The following is a 22,204-nucleotide window of genomic DNA, read 5'->3' on the forward strand; positions in this document are numbered from 1 at the left end:
ATTCGCATCCCACTACGACTGAAATTTGGCAAATAGGCTGTGTCTGTTTGTAACAGATGCTTTCATTTTGGTTTGGTAATGTTATGTACATACATACGAATTAACTTAAAAGCATACTCTGTGTTGTGGCTTGCTGCTTACCTCAGAGATTCTCTCCATGGTTTGTCCTGGCTGCTTTATACTATTCAGGCCATGCAAAACCTCCTGGGAAGCTCCCTAACATTCCTGCTGGGAATTCACAGCCATCGCTGCTTTACATCACTCAATTCTCTCTGATCCAGCAGGAAGATACACAAGCAGTTCAGTTGGAGCACTGCATCTCCTTACAGTTCTTAGGAGCAGAACTGCTCACATAATCCAAAACACACTTTTGGATGCTTGGAAGCCAGTCGAAGCTTGGAGTAGTCCTGGGTTTGGTTTAGAGCCACCCTGTGCTCACATGTGGGTCCTGCAGGAAGCACCAGAGCCAGCACGCAACAGTAGAAATGGAAATACAAACTTTATACAGTTGCACTATGTTGGTGGTCCTCTTCTGCCAGTATGTGCAGTTCTGCAATGTGCTGAAGCCACACACAGAAACCAAATTGTCCAGCTGTGTGGTTTTACTATGCCAGTTTCAGTGCTTTTAGGACCACAAACTTGAGCAAAGTCTCAAGTTCGCATGCAGTTGTTTGCCTATGACTTTTTTCACCTGTTCTATCTTCAGTTTCCCGAAGCACCCAACTGGGTGCTTTTAGATCCGCTGGGCAAAAATAAAAGAATGTAGTGCAGAAAGGAAAAAATATCTCCCATTCCTGATGCTAGGAAGAAGGTATTTTAATGTAGACCATTCTAAATATCTGAAAGACCATACACAAACTGGGAGCTCTTTAAATATGTTTATTCAGCAGCTATTACAATCAGCCTCCAAAAAACTGGAGTCCCCTCTTGTTTCTGAACCGTGTCAAGTGATGAAAATGTCAAGGAACATTGAAGCTAAACAGTGCACTCCTTTCTGAGAAACAGACATGTCTAACAGGGATTAATCTCTTTGAAAAGGCAAAATATAAATATATACACTCTAAATTCACAACAACAGTTTAAATGCACTACGTTAATTCAAGTTGGGGTAACAGTGGACAAATCCACCCTCATGTAAACTGCAGTCGTAAAATCTCTCTGCTGTCTTCTCCTCAAACCCTGTCCAGTTTGGGTTAACTGTGATCTGCCTAGCGCAGAGCTGAAATACAGAAGCACTGAAGTGTTTAATCTCAGGGGCTGTGCACAGGACCAGGAAGTGGGGTGGTTGATGTTCTGTTCTCTACACGTTGCTCAAGGCATCCACACCAGGAAGAACCTTACCTGTAAGCAATTAAAACACACCGGTGAGGTTAAGAACCCTCTTGCAATTGAAGCATTTAAAATGAAATTAGAGATTATAGGTTAAAAATGGAAGAGACTGGCTCTACGTACACTCCTGTTGACAGTAGTGGCTCTTAGGGCATGTGGGCACATTTACACTGTTCCACACAGTAAACACCTTTCAGGGCTGTAGTGAGCATCCAGAGCACAGCCTCCCTTCAAATGTCAGCAGGCAGATGCTGAGTGTACCATTGTCATCAATTCTTCATTAATAATAATGGGAAATGTCTATCCAAGTCTCTGCTTGTGTCAGATCCAAACAGCCCAGATCTTTTTCCACTCAGTTTGATGGCAAACAGGTTTTTGATTGGATCTAGGGAGTTGCTGGATATTTTCTTTGATCTCTAGTGGCACATAAAAGGGATTTTGGAGTGTGTGGTGGAAACTTTAAGAAAGAATTAAGAAACGAAACCTCCTACAAAGCTCAAGTCTTTAAACACCCAGGTCTGGGTATTTACAAGCCTCATTTCAACTGATGGAAATAAGGAATATCCTCACCTTTGAGTATGAAGGTCCAGATTACTAAAGTGGAATGTTTTCCACAGCATTTTTAAGCCTTTTTTCCTACTTTAATTACAAAGAGAGACCATTCTGGTTTTGCTTTTTTCCAGAAATTCTACTTTTTAATGCTCAAGCTGTGTGGCAGCCCTGCATTTTAACACTGTTCACAACTCACTGGTTTGCTGGGGTTTTTTTTCCCCTTGAATCTTCAGAAGCTTTTCCAATTAGCAAGACTTCCGTTACATTTAAAAGATCACACACACAAACCCACATTTTGGGCCAAAACTTAGACAAGTTTGTCCTTTTGAATCAATCGGTTGCACAGTGTTTCCTTCTAACCATCTGCATTCCTTCCCTTTCCCATCACTCCCTAGGCAACAGAAACAAAAGCTCTGTCTCGCATAGAACTGCTGGAAAGTACCAGCTGCAATGCAGTTTATTGCAGTTCCTCTTCCACAGAGAAGCTGACAGCATTAGATAATTTACACACATTGGGAAACAGCTAATTACCAGAGGAAATGAAAACTCATTTAAAGTACAATGTTACTCATTAGAAGAGACCTGTAAATTCTCACCATTTTGAATTGCAAGCACCCTCCTGCAGGTTGGTAAATGAGCACTAGAGGGCTCCCGAAACCAGGGGATTTCAAACAATGCGCTGGAAAGGAGACTTCTGGCAACAATTCCAGACTATTCTGATGAGATTTACCTAACAGCCACCGGGCATTTTAAGCAGTCTGGTTAGTGTGCCTCAGGGGATCATCTACAAAACAGAGCCAGCATGCTCTTGAGGCCGTTTTATTTTCCATTCCAGCGGGTTTGCCTTCTGGGAGTGGCAGACTGTGCTGTTCGCAAAAATAGTCCCATTTTCTTTCCTCTCTTCCTCTAGGAGGATTACAAAAGAAGAGCAGTGAGGAGAGCTCACTGCTCAAAAGCTATGTGCAACTCCACGTGGTGGAACAGAAATGACATTCACTCTATTGTTGTGTTTTCTTGAGTATAGAGACATGGTAGAGCACCCAGAACTACCTGATTTGCTAAACAGGTTAAGATAAAAGAAGAGTTACCCTCTAGCAGTTCCAGGCTGGCACCACCTCCTGTGCTGACATGGCTAACTTTATCCTCAGTGTTCCACTTTGCACAGCAAGTGGCTGTATCTCCGCCACCTGTGGTACAAACAAGATCAGAGACACAAGAAGTTCAGATTCTCTTCAGTTTAAGGGCCACAGCCTTGCTACAAGCTGGTCCTGCTGCCAAACACTCCACATTACTACATATAGCAGTTTTTAAAGCCCTATCTCCAAGCTGAAGCACAGGTGAAAACATGAGGAAAGAAAAACAAATTAGACAAGTATTTTTAGCATGATACTGGCAAGCAGAAGCTTCTTGTTGCATTTAAAAAGCCAAGAGCACACACATAAAACTTACCAATAATGGTGATGCTGCCCGTTCCAGTTACTTCTACCACTTTGTCCATCAGGGCTTTGGTTCCTTTGGCAAACTTGTCCCACTCAAAGACACCGACTGGCCCATTCCACACAATCTGCTTGGCCCTTCCCACAACTTCAACAAACTTCTTCACGCTTTCAGGGCCGCAGTCCAAGCCCTAAGACAAGCAAGAGAAGCCACAGATACGCTTACTGCTGGCCCTCATCTCAAGTCACCCGCATCTAGCTGGGATCTGGGAAGTTTCCCCCTCACCCGTGGATATAAAGGAAGAGTTCCTCTCTATGCACCAAGGAACAGATTTGCCAGCAGCTGCTGCAGTAGGGTGGAGTGTGGATCTTCCTACTACTAAGAAGTGATTTTTAAATCAATGTCAGATGGCTGAAGCCTTGGTTAGAAACTTTTGCCAACTGTACTTAAATTCCAGTCAAAAGGGATTTCTACTGCGTCCATATCTGAAAGGTTTAGAGGAATTTTGTTGCTTTAAACCAACTCTTACAAAAGCTACTTTAGACTTAAAAATTCAAAACAAAATGGCTTCAATTTCATTAAACCAATATATTCTATACATCTTGACTGCCTTCAGGAGCATTTGCAAAGGATCACAATGACTCTTTCCATTCCTTTAATGTGTCTTTCCCACCCCACTGCTGCCCATTACTTCTGTTAGTGCCTCGCCTATTAATACCCACCATCCAGCCAGCAGGAATGCCTGAGGCCACTGTGGCCTCCCCAGTCTGTGCATTCTCATCAAATTTGTTTGCAGTGATGAAGTCAACAGGCAGAGTAATCTTCACACCGTTCTTCTCTGCTTTGGCCATCAGGTCCTTGACAATTTTTGATCCCTCTTCATCAAACAGAGAGTTACCAATCTAGAGAAGTTAGTTGGGAAAAGTGAGAGAGGTGTTTTAGTTACTGGTCATTACAGAAGAGAACAGCAGCAGTCAAGCCAAACTGCTCACACAGCAATTCTAGCAAGACTTTCTTAAAGCACCCAGCTAGACATAGGCAGCAAAGTGACTATCAAGTAACTTCTCTGTGCTCCCTGCTCTTGTAGAGTTGAGATAGACAGTTCTCAATACCACAATATACAAGAGACATTCTGACCATATTCTTTACACAGAGCAGACACAGAATTGCTCTTTGCATACCTCCATGTTGTTGATCACTTTGAGGAAGGTGAACGCCATTCCACCACCAATGATCATCTCATTGACCTTATCCAACATGTTACTGATCAGCTGGATCTTATCCTGAACTTTGGCTCTGGTGAGAGAAAGAGAGAAGGAAAAATAATGAATAACAGCCAGTGTCCCAAACTCCTCTGACACAACTTAGTCTCTAGTAATCTTTAGCTACGACAACATGAAACTTTACAGGGACTTCTTGGATTGAAGCAGAATCCATCAACTGCTATTCAGTAATGGCAATATCATGACTGTGGCATATCAAGGCCATTCTGAGAGAATGAGCCAATAAAGGAGTTGTTGGGAGTAGGCAGGAAGGGAATCTGTCAACATAGCAGGCCAGCATTAAATAGCAACTTACAAGAGCATTATTCATCCCTGCATTTTTTTCCTGTTTAAACATAAACTCTGTTTAGCACTTTATAGCCTTATTTCCCCTGTTTGTCCAGCACAGCAGAGATCAGAGCACTGCCATTCACAGCCACTGTCCAACCCCAGATTCTCTGTACCAGCTCCCACACACCCAACTCCTGTAACCCACCACACTCACAGAACAGCTTCAAACTACCAGGCTGATCTGTGACACAGAACTGCCCTGCCCAAAACCAGATGACTGCTTTTGACATGAGATACAAACGGTAATGGAACAACAATACCAACATTACATTATGTAGGAATGGCAGAAGAGGCAGTAAATAGACACAAGTGTCCCGTCTTCCCTCTTTAATGCCATGTATGGAATTTTTGTTGCTATCTAAAAGAAAGCTTCATAAAAGACCACAGGAAACCACCCTGAGCTAAACCTAGGCTGGCAACCAGAAGACTTGCATTACTGTCTTAGTTTCACAGTGCCCTGCTTGTTGGCATTAGACAAGACACTTCCTCTTCTTGCTTTAGTTTCCCCATCTCTGAATGAATAATTGTATGAATTTCATTAATGAAATGCTTTCAGACCTAACCATACAAAACAGGTATTGCCTCTACAAATCCAATCTCACTGGTCAGAGAGTTCTGGTGTGAACCAGCCACTGACCCCAGTTTAAGTCATGAAGTTGCTGATGTTGCTACACTGTGGGAACTGAATGGGTGAAGAAGTACTGATGGGATGGTACAAAGCCACAGCAAAACCCTGTGAGGCCTGTCCTGCCATGTTCGGCTCCAGGCAGAAAACATGAAGGTGAATTAGAGTTTTGTTTCTTTCCCTTGCACATACCCTGCTCCTGGCACTGAAGTACTTTCCTGCACATGGTCTTTCTTTGCCAACACAGTTCATTTCCAGTTTACTTGTCAGTACAGTTCTTCTCAGTTCATTTTCTAGGCCAAATTTTGTTATATATAAGCAGTAGCAAACCTGCAGCTGGACCACATGCAACTTGCAAGTGTGACCTCCCTGTGGTGCAATCAAGCAAGAGTTGCTCATCTGCCATCCCACCTAGGAACCAGATACCCCATCAGTGGAAGGGTGATGCTCTCCAACACATAAAGGTGTTTTCTGGCTCTGAACCACTCTGAGCTCTTCCTGTGACTAAGATGCAGTCAGCATTCATCAACCTCTGGTCACACAATGAGCTTAGTATCAAGCTCCTGGACTGGGACATGCTGGTCACCATGATCATGCACCTCAAAAGAGCTTATTTTGTTCCCCTTGGATTTACAACACTTCCAGACTTTACAAATAGGCTTGATATTTTAACATTTTGGCCATCCTAGCTGCTGCTCTAACTTAAACATCTGGTAAGATAACTAACAAACCTTCCCTTGGTGATATACCTGCTACTTCCATCAAAGGCAATGAGGCAGGTATAGTGCTTAGTGATGGGTCACCTGCAGCTGTAAACTTTGCAAGGGTACTGATAAAAAGAAAACAAAGCATTGTTCAGTATAACCAAGGTCATAGAAGTGCCAAACTTTATGTGAGAACTGAAAACTAGTTCTTAACACACATTTGGGTGCAAAGAGCAGGAATAAGCCACATACTTCTATCACGAACACGGGAATGTCTCCATGTCCCAGCTTTGTGTTACTTAGCAAAGTATTTTAATTCATCTGATAAACTGAAATACACCGTCATAGAACCACGGTGCTGAACTAGGAACACACATGACATAAATCAGCAGCAATGGGAGATTATTTCTACACAGAAGCAGTCACTTGGTTTTTCGGGTTTCTCTGCACACTAAGTGCTGTGGAAGAGCAGAGGCCCATCCAGCTACAGCAGGTCACCACTGCCTAATGACAGTCCGTGTCACTTTACACAGTGCTGAGCCTGCAGGATGCTTGTACTCTGAACTGTGGAGGAAGGGTCACTGACAATGCTTCAGGGCCATTATGTGTACGTAACAGGTCTTCTGGGTCATCTGTGCAACAAACTCAATTTAGGGAATGTAAGAGCTCAGGAGATACATACAATGAACTCCCTGACAGTATCACAGGAGTGGACATGATCAGTTAGCTTCTCTCTAATAACATCTTACAGAGATCTCGGGACTTAACTACAAATCTGAACTGTAGATGCAATTAAAGGCAAGCACTTGTTTGAACCAAGCCAAAATAGCTTTTCATTTCTTACAGAGGAGTTAAACAGAAATACAAAATTCTCATGTTTCTTGAGTCTTACCCTCCAAGAATTGCTAAGAAGGGTCTCTCTGGACTCTCCAGTGCCTTAGCAAAATAATCCAGTTCCTTCTTCATCAGGAAGCCAGCAGCCTTCTGAGGCAGGTTGACACCTACCATGGAGCTGCAGAATAAAAAGAATGAGGAAAATTGCTTATCAGTACAGGTCCAAACAGCCCTCTGTCTCACAGCATTATAAAGCCAATTCTTTAGTCAGCTGCAGCAGTGAGAATAGCCACCACCTGCATAAAAACAAACACAAGGTTTTGTTTTCCTAGTTCGATAATGTGTCTGTACACAGTTTCTGAGATTGTTTTTGCACAGACATATCACTATGCAAGACATTTATACTGTTCACAGTGATCCAAAACACTGAGGGACAAATAAGCATAGTGAGAGCAGAAATGCCTTCCTGTGATAGCACTGGGTTATGGAATCAAGCTCAACGGGGACCACTGGAGTTTGCTCTAACTGGAGTTAGTACACATACCTAAACCTACTCCATGAGAATTACCAGTCTGGAGCTATTAATCTCTTGGAAAAGAGTTCTGCTGCAATTGCAGGACAATTTATACATGTCTCAAGCAATAATTTTTCTATATTGAAAGCCTAAAAGGTCAATTCAAGTTTTAAGAGTTTCAGCTGTCTTCTGTTCCCAGAGAGCATGAAACGGCATATACTACTGATGCCCACCTCCACTAAATCCATTACTTAGTAGCAAACACTGCAGAAGGATAATGAGATAAGCCCAAAAGGAAGTTAAAACTCATTGGGGCAAAGCTTTATGTGTTTCCACAGCAGACATCATTCTGCAGTTCTGCCTGTGGAAGGAAAATGGATACACACCTGTGAGCTCGGTGAGCAGTTCCAAAAGCATCATTGACATAGACATCTCCCAGTTTAGAAAGAGAGGATCTGAAAGCCTCCACTTTTGCAGAATCAGCCTTGATCTAAAAAGAAAGAATGACAGGTTTTTGCTTTTTGGGTACACAGAGTTAATTCTGAAACTAAAATCAAAGTCAGCAATTTGCCTTGTAAACCCAAAGCAATGAAAGGCCAGCTGGAGAAACGTATCAGTTCATCGCTGTATTTCATATGCTCTTTCCCAGTCCAGTAGGAGCAACAAAAAGGTTTAAATGGTTTAAACTCCCAAGAGTTTATTCTTGCTATTACAGGCCTGAGGACTCTTCCCACTTCAAGTTTCTAGCAGAACAAGAACAAACTGCAGTGCTCCTGGCCATTCAGTCCCTCTCCAACAGATTTCCAGTTTTAGTGGGGAACACAGGTAATGCAGAAAGGGGTGGAGAGACAAGGCAATGCCAAGACATGACTTAACAAACTCATGCTTGCTCACTGAACAAAGAAAGCATGGCCTCCAATTGCCAAAGGTAAAAGAATGAGCTCCTGAAGAACTGACTTAGCAATTGCATCAAGGATTAACTGATAAATAACCTGCACACTACAACAGGACCCAGAGAAAGCAGCCAGCATCAGAAAGCTGGAGATAAGCTTAGTGTGTAGTGGGCAAGAACAGACACATGTCCAGGCACAGATCCAGCACCATGGGGACAATGGCAGGAAGGTGCTCTAATTAATGGCAGATGGGTTCAGCTTTGGGTGTGCTTTATTCACACAGCCCGAGCAGACGTCAAGCCAAAGGGACCAGAAGATTATAGAACTACACTGTCAACTGCTCCTTCACTGCCTAAACCCAGGCAATTTAACAAGAGGCTAAATGCTTCTGTTAAAACCAGTAGCATCTGTAAGCAGGACACAAGAAGCTCCAAATGAAGGAATCACAGTCACTTGACCTGCTTTGGAAAGCCACAGTTTCCAAGCACCAGTTAGTAACCTGTAGTCTTGCATTGCTATTTCCATAGCACAGACTTTCAACTTCATCAGGACTGGAAGCAGGTCTGACAACAGCACCTCTCCTGTTGTGCTCAACTGCAGTGCATGCTTCTACACCCACCTAAATAAGATGAAAACTACAGAAACGCACTTGGGACAGTTCCCAAAGCAAATTCAATTCTTGCCCCACTCTTCTCCCTCCCACCATACTGGCTTTCAGGGGCACACAGTTTTAGTAATTAATTGCTGCATTTCTCACTGCCATCTGCAAGGGCTTACTACTTCTCTAGGCTGTTTTTTTAACTACAGGAGTCCTGTGTCAGCCCATAAAGGGCACCACACGATGTCAGCATTCCACTCCATACACTGAAACTGAAAAGAGCCAAGGCCTGTGTAAAGTCATCAGGGTCACCATCGCCAAGAAAAGCAGCTGTCTGGAGCAAGCATTCTTCCTGACCTTCAAGAAAATGTCAGAGGTGCAAGGCAGCCTGGCTCTGGATGTCTGCTCTGAAGAGCAGACAGCAAAAGGGTTTAAACCCTCTCTGCTGCAGCATATTTAAGCATTATATTAAAACAATAGCCAGATAATCAAGAAATAAGCATCATTCTTACAGCCCCAGTAGCAACAAACCATCTCCAACAGACTTTGGGTTTTCATTTTAGACATCCCAAAAATAAAGCCTAATAAGAATCAACCAATTTCCTGCACAACCCCATTTTGCTCCTTCTTTTACAGACTGCACCACCTTCATCAGTCATCTATAGCCTTTCACTTCACTTGTTCCATCTTGGAAATTCAATGTATTTGACTCAAAACTTTTGCACAGCATAGTACAAATGCTGGGACATGTTGAACTAAAGGTCTCTGACACCCTTCTGGAAGCAAATTAATAAACAGGGGTTTAATACAGGCTGCTGTCTTCTTGTCTTTCTGCAGCAAAAAAGGTAGTAAGACCAGAGCAGGCATACAAAAAAGCTGCACTTGAAGTTCTACCTTGTTCCCTGATGCATCCTTCCCTTTCCCCTCTTCTTCTACATGGAATCGGAGGTTCTCTAGCAGGATGATGGAGCCAGCTGCAGGATTAGCACAGGCTGCCTCCACCTCAGGACCAACACAATCCTTCAGGAATAAGACCTCCCTGCAAAAACAAGATGAATGCTGTCATTCCACCAGTGACTCTTGCTCTCAGAAAGGAAAACATCCAGGTCCGCTGACAGAGAGGCCTGGTGCGTGCTGGATTGCTCTTCTAATTCACCTGCCCATGAGTGCTTTAAGCTCCACAGCTACTGGTGCCAAGGAGAACTTCTCAGGCATAGGAACACCATCCGGACGACCTAGGTGACTCATCAAAACCACTGACTTAGCTCCATGATCCAAGCAGTGCTTGATGGTAGGAACAGCAGCCTTAATTCTGTAATAGCAGAGAAGAACAAATGAAAAAGGATTCAGGTAGAGTTTACCAGGCAAACAGATTTAGTGACCACTTACACAAGAGTCTCAAGAGTTGTCCCTCAAAAATGACAAAAGAAATGGAGGAGAAGAGCATGGAAGAACAATTATTTCAGAAGCCATCCTACCTCTGATGCTTACACAGTTCACCCAACCTCTCATCAGAGAGGCATCACCACCAGTAAGTCTCTGAAAGGCACATGCTTCTCAGGAAACTGTCCTTGCTAGAATAAGTGTCTAGGAGACTAACCACATCCCACAGGGCACAGCTGTCCCTATGGAACTAATCCAACCTACTCTTCTGTGAGGGACTATGACAATTCTGGAGCACAGACCAGGAAGCATCAGCAAAATTCTCCATCCCAGCAATGTTTTCACACATTTCACTGTTATCTTCCAGGTGATGTAGGGCACTGGAGCAAAATACATTTTGTAATCTAAACTGTGCTGATTGCTCCTAGCTAAGAAATGCCAGGACACACTTGAACAGAATCAGGCTTCCTGGTTTAGTCTGTGATTCTGAACCAATAAGGAAATGATGGGTATGTTGAACAGTGAGCATATTGTGGTGAACAAAACTGGCACCTGCCTGCAAGTGAGAGACAAGCAAGGCAAGGCATTTGATATTAATGTTTCTAAACCTTGTGTCTTTGTTATGCTACACTGAAACAATTACTCTAACATAAGCCAACAAGTTCACACAACTGCAGGGTAACCAGGAGGCAGAAAGTCTTACGGATACTACAAAAAAAATACAGCAAATTTTTACACACAGCCAAAGGGATGTGGCTGTGAAATGGTCACAACACTTCCACCATATTTAAAGAATGAATTTTAGGGTCTGTACAATGACAAGATTTTTTCTATATGCTTTCCATAGTGAGAAGCAGCCTTGCAGTTAGTGTACTCTGGTAATAGCTACAAAGGTTTTAATTAATAATTGATGACCTTCTCTGAGACACATCCAATACTGTGGTATGAGCAATGACGAGTTAATCATGGCAGTGTTCCAGCTACTGCTAAAAGAACTGGGCTAAAATGGAAAAGAAAACAGACTTCTGGGCTTCTATCTGAGATGGGAATTGAGACTCACCTTTGATTGTTGGTTATTTTGTGATCCTTCATTGGAACATTGAAGTCAACCCTAAAAAAAGAAAACAGAAAAAAAATTAAATACTCGACAAATTCTTTTACAAAGAGCAAGGGAAGCTGCCAGTAAAGGCACTGGCTAGAACAGCAACGTGACAATTACAGCAAGATTCTTAGCTCTACCTTGTGTACAACTTCTGTTTTGAAATCAGTACATTATCAGCCAAACAGAGAACAAACATCTGCTAGAATGACTTAGTAAAGCTGTGCCACCGAGACATCCGAATGCTCATGGCAGCAGTAGCAAAGATGCTCAAGCAGGAGATAAAACTCAGATTGAACAAGCTCCTCACAACCTTTTCATTTTAAACAACATACCCTTGGATCACGAACTAGGAGCCTCCAAGGGAAAGGAAGCAAATAATGAAAAGTGGCATTGTGCTGTCTAATGAGGCCTCCAAGATGTTTGGCTGGATTGCCACAGCAAGCAGGCAGCCTCCAGAAGTGGTCCAGTCATCACCTACAACTTTGAATTTCTGTCCTCTAATTTGTCTGCAGCCAAGTGTTGGGCTTATCACATTCCCATTGGAAGACCTGAGGAGGATCTGGAGGTAGATCTTGCCTTACTCCTGCCAGCTGAAGTGATGGAAGGGAGGAGTTTCATCAGCCATTTCTCACTAGCATCCCTTGTGCCCACGTGCTGACTAGCAGCAGCAGCAGGAAGCTGTGTTGCGTAACGGGGAAGGCAGAAATTACTCATAGATGTACAGGAGGGAAGAGAACCGGCTGCAGCAGCGTATCAGAACGAGGAAAGTGAAACATGGTCTTCGAGTTTACTCTCCATCGTTCTGTATCTGTATTAAACAACAGCAAGATTCAGCAAGTTGCTTGAATTCTACTGCGGCCTGCTCAGCACGAGAAACAGACTGAAAGAATAACAAATGCTGCCAGCAAAACAGGAGTAGCTGAGCAGAAAGGAATTGAACTGGCAGCCCCACGTGCAGCGGATGAATTCTAGAAAGTGGAAAGAAAAGCATTTTTCGTGCCATTTTATTGTCCTATTATTCTAAAATGAGTGAATAAAAGAATAGTTTGCTTTACAGAGCCATCAGAGCTACAACAGGAAGACACAGCTCACCCTTCTGCCCCACTGCAGGCTACTGAAATCTGAGCTCCACTTAAACCCTTTCTCGTCCCCATTCCCAACTTCTCCTGAAGCTCACACTAGGACTGGAAGTTAAGCAGGTTATGAGTATGCCAAAATTCTGATGACTACGAGAAGAGAAAAAAGGTATTGGTTTTAGTAGTAGTGAGATCACATGGTGCCTCTGTTCAGGGAAATGAGAAGCAGGCAGGAAACAGAGACTGGCATCACATTTGCTGTTTCATTCAGTTTTAGTAGCTCATCACTGAATTGTAAAGATAGATTAAAGTGCATTAAGTATCAAGACCAAGAGCTGACTTAACCCATTCTCTGACACTACAAGGCTGCTCTCTGCAACACAACTCAAAAGGTACAGCCAGTCAGACTGCAAAAACCCACAAACTCAGCTCTTACAGAGATAAAAGGGCTCTTTTGTTCACCAGATTTCAGAAGCACGTGTGAATTCCAAGCTGTCGTCTTCACTCATTACAGGGCTGGTTTCTGCCAAGCAAATTTCTAGGGAACTACTTCGTCTTACAAAATAAGACAGAGACACGATGAAAAGGGGAAGCTGTCTGGCACAGACTACAAGAAAGATAAGTTTGAGTTCTGTTCTACCTGCGCACTCACCGAGCAAGGTACCAGCCACACAGCAGTCACATTTCAGTGACCTTGGACAAAGAACCCCACAACACGAGCACTTCCAGCTTTTTCTTTGATGTATCACGACATAACTCAGTGCCCTTATCTCCCGGAATCTGGCAGCAATTCCAACGCTAGGCTTTCAGTGGGCCTTGATACTCTATAAATAAACTATAAACTCCTATTTTAGTGTTTTACGACAAGATGTGCTGAATACCCACGACTTAACTCTTGCTGCAAAAAGTGGAATTATTATTTTATTGGGGTAGAGCCATATTTTCACTTTTTTATTGCAACGGGTTTGGGATTTGCAGGAAAGAAAGAGGGAAATGGGGAATAGTGCTCTCCCGGTTCTCCTCTCAGCCTGTGGATGATACATGTGCATTAGAGCGATGTACCAAGGCGGAGCTCGGTGGTTCCGCTCCCGGGCACCTCGGCACTGCCAGTGCGCGTGAGGCTGCGTTCACAGCCCTCCGCACAAGGCAACGAACACGTTTCTTTGATAGGCAACTAGGGATGTACGGAGCCCTTCCAAGAGCCAGAGTACGGGAAAAACAAAAACGAAATCCCACCGAAAATCCTTTCCCAGGCTCAGATGAGCAGCCGAGGAGGGAGATGACTTGTTCCTGCCTGGGAAAGATGCGTGTGAACCCGCCCAGGCCCCGAGCACCCGCCCGACGCCACCGCAGCGCGGAAATGGGGCGAGTCAGCACCGGCGGGGCTCAGGAGCCCGCGGGCGGCTCCCACCCTTCTCCATCCCTGAGAAGCACCACCCTCCCGCCCTGCTCGAGCGACTGAGGGCCGGCCCCGGGACAAGGGCACAAGCAGTAGCCCCGAGACTGCCGCGGCCGCGCCGGACGAGGCCGAATCCTTCCACCCCTCACGGCACAGCTGGAAAGCGTGAGGCGGGCCCCGGATGCTCACCTCATGACGACCCGCTTGCCCTTGACGTCCACCTTGTCGAGAGTGAGCTTGTTGGAGAGAGACATGTTTGCTCCAAAGACTATCCAACCACACACGCCACTCTCTTCCGCTGCCGCCTGCGCTCTACCGCAGCGACCGCCGCCAGCGCTGGAGCGCAGCTCGCCCCGCCCCTGCCCGTCAGTGATTGGCCCGCACTGCCCGCCGCGCATCACTATTGGTTAATCCGCCTGCCCGTCAGCGGACAGCCTGCCCCTGCAGGAGGCCCGGCTGAGACGGGAGGCCCGGTCACGTCCCGCACGCAGCCGGCGCAGCCTGTGGCGGCCTGGCGTGGTGTTACCTCAGCGGCTGTGAGAGGTGTTTCAGCAGCGGCTTCTTCCGCCCGGGCCCGAGAGCCGGTGAGATCCAGCCCCAAGTTAAAATACGTTTGATTATAGGCTCAAAAATGCATCTGCAAGCGCAACAGGCTCAGTGTTTTTTCTGGAGCACAAGGCAGAGCGGTTCGTGGCAGGTAACAAACCTGCCTGCCCTAGCAGCAGTTATGTTCTTCCAGCTTCTGGAAATAATCAGCTATTTGTTTTCTTTCTCCTTAAGTACTTTTGTACGATTTCACTGAAATGAATCCTCTTTTATTTCCAATCTCGAAACTACTAAATTAATAGTTCTGGGTCTTATTTGACGGTAAATTGTCCATAACGGTTGAATATGTGTCAATTGGCAAAGGCTGGACACCTTCACAGCCAGTACTTCAGTCTGCTGTAGGCCCAGCATCACAACTGAAAAACCAACACACAACCTGGGATATTTTTAAATGACCTAGTTTAATACTTCACAAGAAAACTAGGAAAAAACAGGAATACACTTTCCAGACGTGTGGTTTATGTGGTGAGTTCATTTATTTTTTTTTTAATATGCAGACACTGCTGAGAAAATTGTGATAAAGTTGGGTGTCTGACAGATTGGTTCCTCCCTGACAGAAAGACCAGATTTAGGGGAAAGGCTACAACAGACAAACAAAGGGCAGGGAAAACAGAAGAAAACAAGCATGCCCTTACAAGAAACAAAATAGGAAGATAAGTAGAGAGGCAAACCAAAGCATTGCTCACACATGGTTAAAAACATCCAGCCTGCATGGGCAGAAGAGCAGGAGCATCCTGCTGCAGGACTTGTCAGAAGGCTTGGAAAAGCCCGGATGGGCTTCCAAGACAGGTTAGAGACATCAGTTTACCCAAGTGATACGGCTATCCTAACAGCAGTAGAAGCTGAAATGACATGTGGGAACAAAGTAATAGGAGATGTGAAATCCTCTATTACATGGTCGCTTTGTAGGAGGAAAACTTCACCATAGCATATCTGTGTGTCACTGTGGCTTATCATCTGTAGCTATAAATCATATAGTCAGGGTTCAAATTAAATTAGGTCCAGTAATAGTTGCAATATTGACTCAGAGTAAATGTGGGGTGTATCCACGGGTCCCTGAACCTGCAGCATCTATCAGGATCTTTGTGGGGCAGAGGACATCTAGAAGTATCAATGCTAATGCAACATGCACCAAGGCACAAGAATAAAATCCTAAATTGGTCCTGAATCCTTTCCAGCATCTGTGAGTGCTCTATTTTCAGATTCTCTTCCAGGGTTTGTTCAGCAAAAGAGCTGTCTCAGGAGTAGGGAGCTCCTGCACGCAAGTGTGGCTGCTAAAAGCTGCTTTTACCCTCAGAGCCTTAAGGAGAACCAATGCTCAGTTAAAGGGACTGGCTGAGAGGATAAGGAAGTGATCCTCCAAAACCACAGGTGCTGTAACAATTTAACTGTTCTGAAGCTGGTCTGTCTCCTTGTCCCCGTTCTACTTTGTGCTGTGCTGCTTTCTTCAAAGGCAACAGTTAAAATTCCACAATGCTGACTCAGAAAGGAATGCGCTTTCCAGCTGCAGTCCACAACTGCTTCCTTGCAGTATCTATTACTTTCCCTAGTAAATGGATGCGTTCATTAGTAAAAGGCTTTAATTTAAAAAGCTTGCATACCACCTCCTAGCGGTAAAAAAGTACAGAGGCGAAATGTCACAGTGCGTGGTATGAACACAGTAACTTGAGCAGCCACAGTAATAGAAGAGAGCTATATCCTGCAGCAGCCTGAGGAGAAGGGACAGTAGGACACTTGCTAATCCTGTTAGAAGAGGACATTCAAGAATAAAGGACTAAACAAGCCATACATAAAAATGACCAGGAACACTCTACTGTACTACAACTATATAGTTCTGGTAGGCTGGTATTGTAGAAGTCTGTAGTAATCTGAAAACAGAAACACTGTGCACTTACAATGGGCAGAACTGCAGCCATAGTTCATAAGGTGTACTCTGATTTTATGCTTGCTTGCTTTTTCTCTCTTTTTTTGTGAAGAACATGAGATAGGGGAATAGGGAGGATGTCACATGAGGACTTGTGGTGGCAGAACATAATTCCACAGGGGATAACGCCAGGGCACCAAAATTTGTGTTATGAAAAAGTTACAAAGAAAGGGGAAGTATTACAGACGTGTTTGAAACTCAAAGCTCCCTTCCATGCTTGAGTCACCTTTCTGTCCTTCCCTCCCATTGTGAAATATTTAGAATACACTGCAAATATTTGAAGAAAAAAGCCTGTACAAACAGTTCAAAATCTGCACTTTTAAACTAACCAGTTCAACAAAGCCAGGAGGGCAAAGGACTGGAAACAAAAAACCCCACAGATCTGGTGTTAGATCTGTGACCATTCCAGGAAGTAATTTCTAGGAATATAAAACAGAAGCTGTGCTTTAGACTGACACAGCCCTCACCTGTGTGATCCTGTCTGCTTCATTTAGCCAAAAGGAATGGGGTTGTGGCAAGTTTAGACAGATCCCAGGCTTTGGTGCACTGGAGTGCACATTTACATAAATTAAGCTCTAGGGCTGTAGCTTGGAGACCCATAATCTGCATCTTCATCTGTATCGTATGACCCAGCCTTCAAATTCCCTGCTTTATAACCACCCTCTGTGTTTTAAGCTTCCACTTAAAAGCAGGCTTCAGCACAAGTTCTAAGCTTTCTCTTTGCATAAAAGGGGCTCTGGGATAGGTGGGCTGCAGAGGTGACACTTCACCAGAAAGCTGGTCCCAGCACCAAGTGAAAAAGGGGAGACGGGAGGACAGAGCTCTGCTCAACTTTTGTCTTTGAAACTATCAATAGGAGACAGCTCCTTAGAGAGCTCTGCTGCTGGTGTAGATCAGGCCTTTTGGACAAAGAAGATATCCTATTTTGAGGCTATTATGTGTTTGCTGTGAATAGCTACTGAGGTCACCTCTGTAGGTGACTGTACCCACTCTGAACTCAAGAATTTTACAGCAGGGAACATTTGTTTGTATGCTTTGTAAATTACCAGCCAGCTGTGGCTCTGTGGAAGTACCAGACTTAGAGGTAGACAGAATACAAGGGATTCCTTAACAGTGTGTACGCATGCACAAGGTTAGCTTTTCACCTTTTACCCTAAGTAAAGTGGAGTTACCTTCAGGGAAACTTCTCCACCTTCAGGGCCAGGCAGGGCCTCTGCTGATTACAAAGCACTCACTGCACCATGAGCATTACCAGGGAGGAGCACTGGAATTGAAGGACAAATTAGGCAAAATATTAAGATTTATACCCACGAGTTGACTACTGCTCTGAAGCTTAAAGTTTATGTGAACACAAATCCCATGTGTTCGCACCAGCTCTAGCTTTATCTGGTTTGTGTAATTCTTTTTTATAATTGCTTAAAATAAATGTTTGATCTTACCCTCACTGAGGCCAGGATGGGTTTTGTACTCTGGGAGGCTGACTATGCTTCAGTCAAGCTTCCCTTCCACAAGATACATGGCACATGTCGTATCCACCCTGCACACAGTGACAGCAGCCTGAGGCTGCAGACCAAGGGGCTTTTGATCTACTTCACTGAACAATCTGCTGCAAATCCATATTTGGAGATATAAGAAAAAAACTTCTAGCAGATTTTTTGCTTTATTTTTTTTAAACTCAGTCATAGTTAAAAGAGACTATTCAGTTTGAAAGAAGAGGATTCAGAGTCTCTTAACCTGAAATAGCTAAAGGCCTAAATTAAACAAACCTAAATGCTTCGGGTACTATTTCTGTTCAGCAAGCCTGTATTTTCAAAACCCCAAGTGCTAAATCCTGTAGGTTTCCACACCTGTTGGGGCATACTAGGCCAATGAGAGTCAGTCCCAAGACGATAAAATTACAGGGTTGTGTCTTAACTGAAAGCAAAACTCCATCACCTTGGAAAGGCTTAGATGCAAATTTAATCTTCTACACAATAGCAGAGCTACTGAAGGTGAAGGCTTGTTCTGCCTAAAATTAGTGGTTGCTAAACACATCTGCACAGCCCATGGGATCTCTCATAAATGAGCCTCATTCACCTCCCAGTCCACTCCCCCCAGCAGCTTGGTCTCATGGACTGTCTCCCAGCCTGCTCCGCAGTGCAGCCGGTTCTGCCCTTCCAGCTCCAGCCCAGAATCATCATAGACACTGACAGAGGAGACACAACGCATTCCAACAGCATCATATCCCAGTGTGCCACATGTGGCCTTTCAGTTGAACAGTGCAGAAGAAGGAATGGGGAGAAGTTCTCCACAGCTGGCAGTAGAATCTGTTAAGTCAGCAAAAGAAATACTTGAAGGAGATCATAGAACATGATTGAGAACAATCTTTGGATGGTATATTTTTATTATATGGTTCATAATTGCCATTACAATGATGAAGCCAGAGTCTTAAAAGAAGTGTGAGACTGCACGTTGCTAGAGATAAAGAAATGTAACAGCACTAACATTCCTCAACACACTCATTTCCCCATTTTTCACACCAAAATAGAGTATTAAAAAACCCATCACATTTAAAACATTCCATTGGAAGTTCTAAGCAAAAAAACCAAAACAAAAAAAAACAGGTTTAATAAATAGAGATGCTCTCTTGATTCCGTTGTGTTGTGCCAGCTTCCCACTCTTCTTCGTATAAAATGTCAAGTGTTTACTCTTTTAAAAGTTTATTGGTAAGATTCAAGGAGCAATCTTTAAAGCCTGGAGCATATGTACTTTGTTTTTTAAATAGAGCATAGGTTCTATAAATAGCTAGGTACAGAAAACAATAAAATAGACAAAGCAGTAATACAATTGGATGTGAAACTGCACGCTTCCATGTGATATTTCAATTTATGAATCCAAACTGTCTCCAACAGGAGTAACTATTTACATATTAAAACATTTACATTTGGGAAAACACATTTAGCTCCCACATTACTCCACTTGCACTGTACATTCAAACTGAACAATATTTGGTTCTTCAACGTAAAGCACCTTATATACTATTTTAAGAACAAGATAAACATTCTGTGAGTCAATATCACACTTTTGGACAGGGAGTATTGGACAAAGATCTGAACTCTGGATTTCTTAATCAGCTACGCATCACTTAAACACTGAGTACTAAATTCAGGTTCAAAAGACAAGTCCAGACAGATTTTCCTAAAGAGGAGAACTGTATGGAGATGGATTTCCTGGGTTGGAAAGTCCTGACCACTGCTTTTCCTGGCATCCCTTAATACAAGCCTCTTTCAGAAGTGCAACAGCGTTTTGCCTTCAACAGACACTACCTCTAACAGAAGCTGTCTCCCAGACTAACAGCTGTTCCAGTGAAAAAGCTTCACCTCAACTGAAGCCTTGATTGATCACAAGCACCTTATTCATACACTGGTCTTTAAGTTAGTGATTTCCTCTCTCCTGAGTTTGATCCTCTGACTGTACTTACAAGCTGCTATCCCATTCCCTCTCAGCCAGCATTTTACTCCTCCTTATTCCCCCATAATCATCTCTGTACTTCACTAAGTATCCTGCTTTTGAAAAGTAACCTTATTTTGCTGTAACTGGACAAATGCCGGGTTTCAGAGAAAATGGAAAAGCCTAGAAAAACACCTGCAACTGGGAAAAAGTTGGCAATGAAACCAGCATTCCACTAAATGTTCAGCCTACCTACAGTTTGGACAACAAAAGGCAGAAGCCAAAGTGCTCTAAAAATATATTTGGAAATAATTTAACAAATTCTTCATGCTGCTTTACCTACCAACCAGGAATTTAACTCTAAATTACTACTGTGTCTCCTGCAGGAAGAACATGATGCCTGCCATTTACACACTACACAAACCATAACCAGCACCTGCAGAAGTGAAACCCCCCTCTTGAAAGCAAGGGGTGCCTGGATCTACCTGGTGTCTTCACGGCATGATTAAGACCAGCCATCAAGCACAATCCAGACAACAGTACATAGAGATTTCCCTTTCATCTGCAGAACCTTGCCAAGAACACCATGGAGAACAAGTGTGGATAAAGAAGAAAACAGAAATCTTTGGAAACATAGTTGTAGAGCACTAAGAATAAACCCCACCATCATACAACCAGGTAACTATCTGCTTTGTAAGAAACAACTTTGCTGCTGAAAACTGAGAACATCATCTTATGGAATGACTTTGCAAGTAATCTATCTCAGCATTTCTTAACACTACAATATAGACATAGATAAACATAATCCAATTTAAAATATAATCTATATTCAGATAGAGATATTAAGAACCTAAAACCTGCAAGAGAAATATGTTGTTTCTTAAACTAGTAGCAGCAATAAATGATGATATTCTCCTCACTGCAAGATATCAAGCACACTGATTTACTAACACCACATTCCATAGTACAACTCTTCTGTTTTCATACACCAGTATAGTTCTGTTCTCAGATAAAATCCAAAAGCTATTTACTTATGAAATCTTACACACACAATCTACGCACTGTCATCAGACTTCAGGTTAAAAACCAGAACATTACAGAGATCTCCTTATTGTACTCCAAACTGAGTATTTCTCCTCTACAAGTACAAATTAGAATTGCATGTTTACACCATGAACTATATTTTGTAATGCAATTCACCATTACTGAACGTAGCAATTGCTGCAGACAGCCATCTCAGTAGAGATTTAAGTAACAAACAGGTAGGTAGCAACGGGGTGATGAACACCTCTTTTTCACTGAGAATATTTTTAATACTAATAATGTAATGATCAAACCTTGCATTCTGATACTTCAGTAATGAAGACTGTCTTAACTCAGAAAGCCTGGATTTAAACAGTCCAAGCAAAGGAGGTTTAGATCAACATATGGAGTAGATTCTGGACCATTCCTGGTATAAATACACTCAGTATCTTTACAAGCAATTGCTGTTAGTGGAGTATCTGACACAGTTAATTCTTTGATGGAGTCATATCTGCAAAGACTGAACTATAAAGATTTTAAAGGCAATCTGTGGTGACAGCAGTGTATTCTGGTTCACTTATGGAGTGCTAGTAGATACTGGTAGTGAGCACTAACTACATTGCTGCCTTGTTAAAAGCTAAACATTTCTGCTATATCACATCACATTCATACTGCATTAAGATGCTGCAGGAATTGTTGGCTTAGGAGAGGCTGAGAACGGGCAAACCTCCCAACCCATTCAACCTTCAAGCAGACAATCTTAGTAGTAGGAGTGTACTGGGACATGGATGTATAAACACTGGTATGATGTCAAAGCAAATCCCAAACCTCTTAGTTATCTCTGCCTCACAGGAATCCAGATCACAAACAGTGAGATGATTTGAGGCTGGGAGTGTGAAAAGGTGGAACCAGATGTCTGTATAAAGAAAAGGCATTTGAGAAGAACCATTCCTGGTAGAAGGCAAGCTGTGGGAATGAGAGGGGTCCTGGAAGTTCTGAAGTAAGGCACATCCATCTGCAAACACAGAACCTTCAACATTTTGCAGATGCAGTTATCTGTAATTTTTTAACACAGTACTAAACTTGACTGTTAGAAAACAAAACCCAACAAACCCCACCAAACAAAGAAACAAGCCTAGAAAGTCACTGAAAAAAACCCCAGC

The 22,204-nt window shown here is 43.3% G+C and overlaps 1 protein-coding gene across 3 annotated transcripts; it reads right to left on the minus strand.

Annotated features, from left to right (window-relative positions):
• Positions 1–859: 859 nt before the first annotated feature.
• PGK1 (phosphoglycerate kinase 1) lies at positions 860–22,154 on the minus strand. Of its 3 annotated transcripts, XM_080625111.1 has the most exons (13): positions 18,666–22,154; positions 17,762–17,853; positions 14,249–16,211; positions 11,543–11,593; positions 10,256–10,411; positions 9,994–10,138; positions 7,995–8,098; positions 7,153–7,272; positions 4,500–4,614; positions 4,041–4,220; positions 3,331–3,508; positions 2,970–3,068; positions 860–1,341 (listed from the first exon to the last, which is right to left on the minus strand). In XM_080625111.1, the coding sequence occupies exons 3-13, from the start codon at positions 14,455–14,457 to the stop codon at positions 1,301–1,303; spliced, it is 1,398 nt and encodes a 465-aa protein (XP_080481237.1). In that variant the 5' UTR covers positions 14,458–16,211; positions 17,762–17,853; positions 18,666–22,154; the 3' UTR covers positions 860–1,300. The 3 variants fall into 3 exon arrangements, with proteins under 3 accessions (XP_080481237.1, XP_080481238.1, XP_080481239.1); XM_080625112.1 differs by lacking the exons at positions 17,762–17,853; positions 18,666–22,154 and adding an exon at positions 11,917–12,392 and having other exon boundaries at positions 14,249–14,356; XM_080625113.1 differs by lacking the exons at positions 14,249–16,211; positions 17,762–17,853; positions 18,666–22,154 and adding exons at positions 11,917–12,392; positions 13,313–14,096.
• Between the last annotated feature and the right edge of the window lie 50 nt (positions 22,155–22,204).

This window comes from Psittacula echo (assembly GCF_963264785.1).
Source record: "Psittacula echo genome assembly, chromosome: 8".
In the NCBI taxonomy this organism is placed as follows: domain Eukaryota; kingdom Metazoa; phylum Chordata; class Aves; order Psittaciformes; family Psittacidae; genus Psittacula; species Psittacula echo.